General features: G+C 40.1%; 1 protein-coding gene across 6 annotated transcripts in view; it reads left to right on the top strand.

Moving 5' to 3' along the window:
* The window catches only part of GTDC1 (glycosyltransferase like domain containing 1), a 158,119-nt gene that overhangs the window by 45,161 nt on the left and 100,826 nt on the right, over positions 1-12,132 (top strand). For 5 of the 6 annotated variants that reach the window (XM_065751009.1, XM_065751004.1, XM_065751005.1 and 2 more), the window contains one exon: positions 2,307-2,519. In XM_065751009.1, the coding sequence (XP_065607081.1) occupies positions 2,338-2,519 (182 nt within the window). In that variant the 5' untranslated portion in view covers positions 2,307-2,337. Of the gene's footprint in view, positions 1-2,306; positions 2,520-12,132 lie in introns of those variants that run through there. The other variant, XM_065751008.1, reaches the window with a different exon arrangement.

Below are 12,132 nucleotides of genomic sequence, written 5' to 3'. Positions count from 1 at the left end.
ATGAGGTAAATGTCTGCATCCTACCTCCTGTGTGACTTTTTAAATGCCAGGAATTATTAGTTATATGTAATATATCATCACTGTTTTTCACTTGTGTGTGCTGCTGGTGTGGGACCTCCAGGTGCCACTCTGACTCATGTAGCCAGAGCTATCTCTGTACTCCCTATGTGTATCCGGGCCTGAACTGAATTTCTCGGTGCAAACAGCAAAAAGGAATTTGTTGTATGGCAAACTGTTGTGTAACGTTTGCAAAGTGTGTTTTGATTACCTTTCATTGATGGTAGAAGGGTGAGCGCAGAGTCACCTGAATGTTAGGATCTGTAAGAAAGAAGGAAACCTGAGAGCTGAACACGTCTTTTCCTGTCCCAGAGAGGTGAAAACTGCTGCGAAATAGAATTGAGAGCACGTTGTTGATTCAGCTAAACCTGGTTTCAGAACCAGTCTGGGGGAGTGTAACTCGATCAGATATTTTATGAACAAATTATTACCGATACCACTGATTGGCAAATTCACTGCAACTCATTCTCACTCAGTGACATTTTCAGACTTCTCGGTGCCCCCTTTTTGAATCTGCAGAACGCTTCCCCGTAATCCTTTGAGTTAAAGTTTCAGCGACGTTTGATGACGAGCGTAGCATGATTAATTACCAATCGTTTTCTGTAGGTGAATAGCGCGTATTCCAACACAGCTTGTGTTTTTCTCGCAGTTATTACCCTGCAGGTTCCAAAAGGGCTTTGGAGTACGGATTATGATTTCAGTTGCATCATTGTGAATTCAGAAAACGCCAGTGATTTCAAAAGTGTGATGCTGAAATTAGGTCAGTGGGAAAGAGATCAGAATCTGCCTTGCTACCTGCAAAGTAGCAAACTCCAAAGGAGAAAGATTTCGCTGCTTCCAGAAGACAGTTTTTGGTTTGTTTGTGTTTTGTGTTTTTTTTTCTTTTGAAAGAAATATGCTTGTTAAAGAAATAATTTACTTGAAACAGGGTGGGAAATTGAGTAACAGAACAGATTATAACCTGAATCCAGGCTGGATTGTGACAGGAAAGAGCACAGTATGAATGCTTTCCTTCTTACTAATTGATCTGTAGTGACCCAGGAGTTTGACATCTCTGTTACACAGTGATGGGCCAATGACTCAAAGCGATCTAGAGGCCTCTTATATTTTGTTCTCTGATTGCTTTTCTTCAGCATTTGGGTTTCAGTTGCTGACTACTTGATCTTTTGGTGACTCCAATGCACTGTAAATTTTTTTCCATTTCTTTTCTAAAATCTGACAATAGAATACTTCCTGCTCTCAGAGATTGGTCTTTCCTAACCTGATATGGATAAAAATAACAGGGCACGCAGTGGACATGGGGTCCTGCAGTAGGCAGCATCAACAAGCAATCTGAGCCCAAGCACAGAGGGAACACCAGGGTCCTCCCTGGTGAGGAGGAATTGGTTAGACAAATGTAGTGAATAGTGAATGGATTTGGTTTTTATTTGGTGGTGTTGGTCAAGACATCTGCAAAGCAGCTTTTTGGTACCCCAAGCCTGTGACTCATGAAACCTGAGCAACAGTCATCTTTCCCTTCACTTTGGGCAACGCTTCCTGTTTGTCAGCAGCCCTGTGGCTGCATGTGACAGCTTCCTTAAGCCTGCAGAGCTGTTCTCTTCCAGCCACGTTGGAGCACTGAAGAACACAGCATGGTTTGCACCTCCTCCGGGCTCAGGGTGCACTGCTCCAAGGATGAGAGAGTCCTGAGGTGCTCGGGCTGCCTGTCCTTGGGTTGCTCTCAGGCATTCCCCCGAGCCCAGATAGCTGTAGTGGCTGCTAATAACGGCAGAAATGCATTTGTTTTGTTCTTCAGTTTTGTCTATTTCCAGTGAAAGAAATAAAGAAATACAAAAACAAATAAAGGCATTTTAAGAGCGTACCCATAACCTGTTGAGGAACGATGCATTTACAACTCCGTGAAGTGAAGCTACCTTTAAATATGTGATTGAAAGTGAAGCAAAAAATGTAGTATTTGTAAGTCCTGCACATTTTAGTTCCTTTAAAATGTCAGATTATGCGTTGTAAGAGTTGATGCAGATGGGTGTGATGCTTTTGTCACTGTAATTTGGTCACGGTAATTATTAAGTAGCATTTTCAGAAGTAAATCTGTTAACTTAATATGAGGAGATTTGCTTCAGGTGAAGAACAGTGATGCTGTGAGACCTTGTAAAAGTTTTTGCTTTTTCCAGCACCTTTTAATTAAACAAACAATCAACCCAAACACTGGGAATTTCTAAGGTAAATTATTTCTCTGTTGTCCTTTTCAGGTTGCAGAGACAGAGCTGGAGCAGCAGGAAAATGAGCGTTCTTCTCATTGAAGCTTTTTATGGCGGTTCCCACAAACAGCTGATGGATCTTCTTCAAGAAGAGCTGAAAGAGGAATGTGTCCTCTGTACGCTCCCTGCCAAGAAGTGGCATTGGAAAGCACGGACTGCTGCTCTTTATTTCATGCAAACGGTGCCAGCAAGTGCTAATTACAGGTAACCCAGAGCTGGATATGCTCAAATTACAGAGGGAGCTTCACCAAAGTCTCTTTGAGCTGCACTTTCAGTTCTGTGTACGCAAATGTGCATAATATTCACAGGCAAATAGAGGCTAGCAGTGGGCCTTAGGAAGTTGATCACATTACAATGACTTCTTTGGGTATAAATACAAGAAATTACTACGATGTTTTAGAATCTCTTAAAGTACTTTGACTTACGTCGCTGGTCCTTGGAGGTCTCTAAGAATGCATGTGTAAGTAGATACCCACTTGTTTACTTTTTCACACGTGAAAGATTGCACAGATGTGATCACTGCAAGCTTCTTCACTTACCCTCCCAGTTACCTGTTAGCAAGTCTGGTTTATCACTGTACTACTCAGGCTGACCTAGAGGGCTTAGGGTTCAGTTTTATCTTAACAACTGTCTGGTTCTGCAGTGAGCCAGCACCTATGGATGTCATTTATGTATTCATATAGAAAGCGAACGTCTGTCCTCTAGAACCTGGCCTGGTAAAAGCAGACTATGTAAGCCAACAGATAGTTATCACATGGTGAGAATCAGTCACTCCAGAACCTGTCTGTCTTTAGAAGCAGCAATTTTGCTTGACCTTGCGTGATCAGCAGAGATGTGGTGAGGTGATTGCCAGGCAGTGATGCAACTCATGGTTAGTGAATGAGTACCTGGCTCACTCTGTGCCTTCATGGAGAGGGACAGCTTGTGCCCAGGGATGTTACATCACAGGCATGTGCTTTTTCTGCCACAGGGTGAACTTCAGCAGGACCCCAGGTGTGCCCGTGTGATGTGCCAACTGCTTACTCTTTAGAGCTGGGTTTGGTGTATTTAGCTCCAGACTGGAGCAAGTAGATGTAATGAACAGGGGAAGGAATACAGCTCTTTCAGGAGTAGATCTTGTGCTGTAGGAGTTCAAATGCTGCATTTGAACAGTGTTGCCCAACACAGTGTTTAATCTGGCTTGGATTGCTGTATAAATGTACACCTTTTCTATTCCAGCTTGCATGAAAATAAGCTGCCATTCCAAGCCAAATATTCTAATTATTCTTCCCATTTGTCTTGTGCGAGGGATTTAGTGTTGGTTTCTTATTGCTTCCCTTTTGCAACAATTTTGTTTTGGAGGAGTATATATGACAAACTGTTATGTAAATTTGTCTTGTATCACAACCACATCCTCCAACGCATCGCAATGTTATCTCTGTTCCTTCAAGGTCAGCAGCCCAAGCTGTCCAGCACTAACTGTATTAAACTAATCAGACATCACTCATAGACATACACTTCATTAGTTTAACTTACGGTTACATTGACCCAAGATAACTTAACTCCAATTTGTCAAGTAACCCACATCTTGGGAAAGGGAGGGAAATGATGGGAGGAAAAAAAAAAAAAAAAGAAAGAAAAAGAAAAAAGACACCAAAAAAAAAAAAGAAAAAACCCCAACCCAGCAGCTTGAAAACTCACTTGAAGTTAATAAACTTGCAATCTGTCATAGACTTATGTGCAAATATAACCTTTACTGACAACAAATAAATCTGATGTAACCAATGGAGCATCTTAAGGAGAGGAAAGCTTTTTCTGTGCTGTTGCTGTTAAGTATTTGATCAGACAGAATCAAATTGTCAAAGTTCACAAAGATGCAGTGTTTAACATGGGTATGTACCTTATCCACATGTGCAGGTTTTAGGCTGATATGACTGGTGAGAGGAAAACGGATTAGAAGCAGCTTCTGTGACTTTCCTTGCACATTTTTAATGTTTGTTTTGTAATTGAATGTTTCAAGTCCTTTTTAAATTGAAAGTATAAATGCATCAGCCTAATGAGGCTGACTGCTCTCTCCTACTAGAAAAATCATTGATTAAAATTAACATTGATTCTTTTATATCTAGCTTACTGGTAACCATTTAAGATCTGCTTCCCAGGCAGTAGCTGCTTGTGAAGATGAAATTATCCAACTGGCAGGAGTGTATGTTTTGAATTGCACGTTTAAATATTTAAGCCTTCTTGTGAGGTAGTGGGAAATATCAAATCTACATTATTTACAGTATCGACGTTATTTGTAGAACAAAAAATTTCCAAGTGATGTTTGTAAAATATGACGTTTCATAAATAGCTTGTTTCTGTTTGTGCATTTAATAATACAGAAAGGTCAGAAATATCTGAAGTGCAAGCTGCTGGTAACTGTGCAGCGTTACTGAAGTTTTGTTTTTCCAACTGTACTTAATTTCAGGGCGCCGTGTGAGAAATAGTGCTGATGCTGACAAGTCTGATGATATTGCTGTGTGTGTGTATGCAGCAGATGGCTGTATGTCTTCCTTTTAAAAGGTAGATAGTACTATTTGTATAAGGCAGTAGGGGAAGGAGGCAGGTGTGTTGGTTTCCAAGTGAGGTTCAGCATACTATTCAGCCTTAAAACCTGATTTTGAAGCAGAACATGAGCTGAAGAGCAATAGGTGTTCGATTGAGATATTCTGCAATGACCAGTGAGTTTGTGATGAACTTGCTTATCAGAGAACAGACATGTACTCCCTGGAGCAAGGCTTGGAAGCCACATTGCCAGAAGCATCTCTGAATTGTCGTGCAGTAACTCAGGTGTTTTTCCCTTATTTGGGACAACCACAGCTTTGCAGAGCATCCTTCTGACCCTGATCAGAAAGGGAGGAGTCTTCTTCAGCTCATCCCTCATTTTATAGCACTTCCCTGTGGTGTGAGCAAGATGGTTTTGTCTTTTCTTCTGTCATTTTTTGATTTCAGAACTTTGGCATCAGTCAATAGTGTTGCTGTCATCTCCATTCCCTAAATGGAGGAGGTTCAGCCAGGAGCTGTGACCTCCTTGGTCATGAGGCCGCTGCACTGCCTGCTTTGTCTCCCAACGTGCTTCACATAGCTGAAACTCATAAATGTCCAGGTGGCATCTTGTCTGAAATAGTTTTCCATGGCACACAGGGGCTTATCAGAAAGTCTGAAACCAAAAAAAGTAAAAAATTTCTTTCAGGTGTTTTTCCTCGATTCAAGGGCAGTTCTCGAATTTGAGAATATTGTTAAATCATTTCCTGCGGAATTGATTAGTTGCTTTTCTTTTTCGGTGATTTGGTATTTCACTACCATGAAGTAACTTAAAAACTGAAAATAACATAGCAATCAACACAGCACATTGGAAGAAAAACACGTTTTTCAGTTGAGGCTGTTCTCTACAGAAAACATAGTTCAGATGCAAGCTAGCAGTACACGATTTAGATCTGCAAAGCCAAAAGGCTGAAGTGCAGTGTAGCTTCCACTTTGCTTTAATAGCACTGCTAGATGATTTGCAAAAAAACCTACATATATAAATATTATGTGTTACATTCAGTACTGCCCCCCAGGTAGCTGTTCATATGAATAAAGATTTTATTTGTAACAAACTCTTGCCCTGAAATACCCCTCGGGTAAATGTTAGTATATATATACCACTGATATTTGACAACTATATTTTAAAGACAAACTCTATGCTTTTTACATTTTTCAGAAGAGCAAAAGTAAATAAATCGTTGTTTCAATTAGTAGAGCTCCTGAGAAGGAATCCGAGGAGTGTGGTGCTGAGCTGTATACGTCATCTTCCAAGAGTTTATAACGTATACATGCGTGTTGCGTTCTTTTATTTTGCTTTGTTTCTTCAAATAACATTTTAAGGCTATCAAGATTAAGGGTTGTTCAGATCTCAGTCTTTCATTCAGCTCTATAAGGAAAAGTACATACGTTATTAGAGTGACATTTTTTGCTAGCTAATGGTCTGGCGCCATCGAAAACGTTCTCTTAAAAGTGGTGATCCCATGAATCTTTATCCCAATGATTAATTCAGTGTTTGAGTGATCCCACCAAAAACTTGCTGCTTGCTGGGTGCCTTCTTTTCAGAAGAATACCTGTATGTAGTGTGTCCTGGGGAAGAAGTCTGGAGATAAGGCAGGCAAATTTCAGGCATTTCATTGAAGGCTGAACACATAGATGCCCGTTTGTGCTAGGAACACTTCTGTCTTATGTCCGTATGTCTTTGTGTCAAATACTGGCATCTTTATATGATCTGCATGGGAAGAGGAATAGTTTCCCTGCGTTATAGATCTTCCCAGCTTTTGGTCCTAAATAATAATAAATAAATCAGTAGTGTTAATGAGAAGCATGTTATTTAAGTAAAATACAACTACACAGTGTTTTTTAAACAATTATTCGATTCTTTTTTTTGCTTATTTTAGGTGTTTGCTTTCATATTTAGATAAAACTTGACTTGTATAATTGATTATTGATGTGTATTTTGACGTTCTTGCTCAATTCTGTTGTATTTGAAGATGGGACAGAGCTCTGTGTACTGGTGTGAGCTGATGTGGTCAGAGTGAGTTACAGTGTATGTGTGTTGCCAGTTATATAGAGTGTACCTCTGGAGTATGGGTTGGAGAGTCATCTTTTGTACAAAGGGACAAATAAATGAGTTAGTGGTTAATTGAAACAGCCAGTATCCCCTAAGACAGGGTACCATGTGTGATTAAAAAACAATATGGCTGTAAGTGTCTCTGTTCTGTAACTTTATGGATGGGTACCAATCACAACGTGCTTGCCTTGCCGTAGAGATACCAAACCAGGAACCCTGGGCCTCCTTCATTGTAAGGGCAAATTGTCCTGACAGACGAGTGTAGGAGACACTGCCTCGTCTCGAGCTCTTCGTTACCCTCCCTAGCTGCAGAAAGGGTCACGGCTTCTTTCATTTCATTAGTACTAAACTTCCTTTTTTAAAAATTATTTTTTAAAAACCCAACAAATCAATCGAGTTCACAAAGGTTAGTTAACACAGGCCTGTGCAAACACATACACATTCCTTCTGCCCACGCTTTGAACTAGCTGGTAGTGAGCTCGCTTTGCACCAGAAGGCCATATGGCCGTACTGGCGCGGTGTTGAGCCTCAACTAATAAGCCCTACCGAGATACAAGACACAGGCACCGTGTACTGAGCTAAAACAACTTGGTGACTTCTGACCAAAGCTGGCTCCTGTCCAGCCAGCTTGGAGTGTAAGCAAAGAGCATATATGTCCATATGGAACGGCATGAAGTTCTGCGGCGTATCGCAGATGATACCCTCTGCTTCTCTAGCCCCAGATAATGGAGGTTGTCCCAGCCCGAATAAAGGGTGTGAATTCCTTTCTGCTGAGGAGAGCTCGGAAGCCATCTGATGCTGGGAGTACGTAACGTGGGAACGTACGTGTAAAAGTGGGCTTTGTCTGCTCTGGCTTCGTGCCACCCAGATCTGTTCGGAAAACTTTGGATGTTGCGTCTCAAGTTAAACTTCTTTAGGAGGGCGCAAAAATCTCCTGTTTGAGGACGATTTTTTTGTCAGAGCTGATGTGGATCTGTGCCTCGTTAAATTGACAAAAGGAAATCGCTGTGTTTGGAGCAAAAGAACAAAAATTAAGAGGTTATCTTTTTAATTTTTTTATTTGGTTGTTTTTTGTAATTGTGTAAATTAGGGTTAATGCCTCAGCGAAAGGCTTAAGGAAAGCTTAAGCATGAAGTCTCTTTGCGAATAGCACCGGCGCTGTGTTTTGTCTGTGCTCGGAATTAGACGGCTAAAATTCGCTGTGCAGTGTCACAGTGAGGCTGCCCCAAAGTTTTCCTCGAGTCAGTGAAGGAGGTGCAGTCTCCTTTGTTCTCAGATTAATTACCTCGCTGTCGCTGCGCAGGGCGGCCAGCAGCAGTTCTGCCACGCTGTAAGAGTGAATACTTTTATTCTTAAATCTGGCTGCGTAAAAACCGGGGGGAAGAATCCAACGTGAGCAACAACAAAACCAAAGACACCTTTTGAGAAACAGAACAAATAATTCAGTAGGCAAACTACCTGAAATTTATTCAGGGAGACAGCAATATGATCTTAAACATTCACTTTGCATTAATCAACTTTGCCTCAGATAAAATCCTGGCAGATGGTAGCTATTCATTTTAAAAGTGACAGGTTTTCTTTACGTGTTTTTTTGTGTGTGTGTAACCCCCCCATGCACACTTCTCTCCAAAAAGTTATTTAATTTGCCCACTGTGCAATTTTTTTTTCCCTGCTCCAGTCCTATTCTTAGGCAACGTCCACAATTTGGGAGAGTTAAAAGAGTTTTTTAGAGGAATTTAAATCAATCCCTCTTCCTTTGAAGTCGGTGGGAGTGTATATGATCTCAAATTTGGCATAAATAAGATCAGAATGATTAACACAATGCAAGGAGAGGTGCGGGAGTGGGAAGGAAGCTAGTTGCGATCGGTGCGTGATCTATAGACAGTACTAATGCGAGATGGCAGTTGTCCGTTTGATGTGTAAAAGATTTGCTGAAATTCCAGAAAAATATTCTGATGAGACAATGAAAGAACAGTCTGGTTTTTCAAACTGTAGCATGTGTTTTTCCTTTATGTTCTCGAGTGCCTGGGGAAATCCTTATTTTTCTTTCTAAAATGAATTTTATGAATCACCTGGAGAATTGATATTTACATTGCTAGCAGTAAAATGTAATGAAATTGTGCATTATGATTCAGTATTTCTGCACTTAGGGTTTTAATGAGCATTTTATCTGTCCTTTTAAATGGTTGCTGTGTATATATTTTATTTCTAGATTACTTATAGATTACATTTCTATTTTCAAATAACAAATATATACAGTACTATATAATAAGGAATATGATGCTTTCTACCATTCATTGTCATTCTGGTCTGTACCACTAATTCGATCTTTCAAAGGGAATGAAATAGAATGAAGAGAAAAATGTTGATTTTTTTTTTTCTTTTCTGCTCTGCTTCTTTTCTAATCTCTATTTTGTTTCCTTTTCTTTTTTTTTCTACCTTAGAAACAAGTACAAATTTTATCAAATACTTGTTTTACACGAGACGTGGATTTATAGCTTTATATTCTAGTGTTACAAATAACGACCTCTCTTACTGGCTACTTAGAGCTTGGCTGAATTTTGGGAAGTATTTATAATAAAAAAGAAACTTTATGTAGCAGAAACTGTTCATAGGGAGACAGTCTGGGAGAAGGTCTGCATTGCCACTGATCTTCTCTTTCTGCAAGTGTTAGCCTGACCCACACACACACAATGCCATGGTTCTCAATGCCACCGTTCAGGTTACCAGGGATGGTACAGTTGCCGGTCTGGAGCAGAGCAAGAATTAGTCAGCAGGGTTAATGTGTACTGAACAAGAAGAAGAGTCCTCAACAGGAGGGCTGTTGGAGGGAGGTGGCTTATGGCCTGATCTGCAGGGCAGCCATGCGCGTGGTAGCGAAGCGTCTGGACATCCTCTTGTACAACAGGGATCCTCTGCTCTCGATGGCAGGGATAAGCCCTTCAGAAGAGGAGGTTTCTAATAAACCTTTCAGAAGAGGAGGTTTCTAAGTGTAATGCAGATGATACAGTTTCAGTGTTTGTTCAAATGGTTGCTTATCTCACTGTTTGTCACAGGGTGTTTTTTGTGGTGATGGGTCGCACTGGGGAAGAGCTAGGTAGGTCACTCTGGAAACACGCTGATGGCTGTTTGCTCCAGTCTCTTTGTTTCCTCTGTGATTACAGCCAGATCTGGAATCGTAACACTCATGTGACTACATAGGCAGGCAGTATGTTGACAAGTATTGCAGTTTGATGGAGTTGTGGGGAGGCCGCAGGGCACTGTGAGGCTGTAGGCCCAGCGGTCCTTCAGGGAGCTGTCTGTCTCACCAGATGTGGACAGCTTCCTATACACTGCGTGTCCACTAGAGGTGACCTGAGTGCATTGAATGCTCTCCAGGAGCATCTCTTGGTTTAGTTTCATCTAAAAAGAAACCAGTTTGTGGTGCTGTGGACCGCTCAGGTGGGAGCTGAGGTGCAGGGAATGAGGATGCTTGTTGGTGTCCCTTCATAAACCCTCTTCTGATGCAAACTGAAATGCTAAACTGACCCATAAAGTTCTTGACTTTGTGGGTTGTGCTGTTTCTTCCCTAAACTTAAAATGTATACCTAGTTTGATTATGTGCTAACTTGTGGTGCCTTGGGCTGCATTACATTTAATAAGAGCCTTGTGACTCCCTCAAACTGTAGTTGGAGCAATTTGTTTCCTTCTCCTCTTCCCTCATACTCTTGCTAAGTGCTAATATCTTGAGAACAGTACCTGCCTTTGTTAGGCTTTGGATTAGGATGATGGTTAATTTATCATTCCTCTGAAAAGTGTATAGAGAAACTAAGTATATCATTTGAATATCTTTGACAAAAACAAGCAACCAAAAAGCCTTTTTCCTCTTTGTTCTCTAATGAAGATGTATGTGGAACACCTTCTTCTCCTGAATGCTGTTTTCCCTTTCCTGCCTCTGTCCTTTGTCCGAGTCTTTCCTTCCTGCACATATACTCTGATGGTCCAGTGGACACCATCACTTTAAAGAATGTTTTCCATTTCAGAGCACTTAATTTTTTATTGTTTATGTTTCTAACCTTGCCGACTTGTTCATCATTTTTCGTTCTAACTCTTGTTGTTTCCATTTTACTTGCTGCTTGTACTTCTGTGTAATAGCAACTTGTAGGAAGAATGGAGGAAACAGCCATGGGCAGAATATCAGAAACAAGTACATACTTTCTTTTCTTTTTTTGGTAGAAATCACGGTATGAATTCATACCTATTATTAATAATATTTCTAATAATTGCTAGAAGGAAAGGCATATCCAGCCTGGGCCTTAAATGTTTTACCAATTTTACCCAATATAGCAAGTTAGAATGTTTAATCTATCAAGAAGTTTAAAAAAAAAAAAAAACCACCAAAAAATTGTGAATTTGAGCTATCTTTGTTGCAGCTAATTGGTACTCCTGGAATATGGGAATTTTTTTCATGGAGTATTATGTGATGAAATTTTGACCTCGTAATGCTGTGTATATTACATGTGGATGAATTAAAAAAAAAGAGAGGGATAATTTTAGAATATATGCAATTTTTATTTATGTAAAAATATATCCCATTTTTAATTAAAGATGGAATTTAAGGATGATAAATGGGGACCATTATCTAGTAGCAGTTAGTTTGCAGGCATTTTTTTCCTACTCTTCTGCAGTGCTGCTGGTTTGACAGCGCCGCTGGCTTTCGTGAGCAAAATACATTTCATACTTGTGACAGAATAGTTGTAACTCACTAAACATGAAACAGTTATCATACGTAGTGACATCTCTGTGTTTAAACCCCGAGGAACAGAATTATTTTAAACTGTGCATATGCAGAAATTTCCTGCTAATCAATTTTATTAAAAACATAGCAGCTAAAAAATTTATATGCCAAATGCATTTGGAGAAATAGTGCTAGAGATGCTAAAATTATGCAGGAAAGAAAGATAAATTGCTGGGGAAGTTGTAATGAAAAAGTTTTCTTTTTTTCTTTAATTATTATTACTATTATTTTTTGGATGGGGGAGGAAAGGATCTTTAAATTTATTTAGGAGAAGAATTTCTCTTGCTGTAGCTGTCCTGTAATAAATTGTAGATGAGCCAAAATTAGATGATATTTCTGAAGGAACTGTGCTCCATCGTACTGTTTACAGTGCCAGACATAACTTCTGTCTGCCTTGGAACCATTGATAAAAAGGAACTGTGTGC

The sequence above is a fragment of the Cyrtonyx montezumae genome, unplaced genomic scaffold, assembly GCF_038088225.1.
Source record: "Cyrtonyx montezumae isolate F1298 unplaced genomic scaffold, pur_monq_1.0 scaffold_7, whole genome shotgun sequence".
Taxonomy (NCBI): Eukaryota; Metazoa; Chordata; class Aves; order Galliformes; family Odontophoridae; genus Cyrtonyx; species Cyrtonyx montezumae.
Note: the sequence above shows the minus strand (reverse complement) of the source record. Positions and strands in the feature narration are given on the sequence as shown.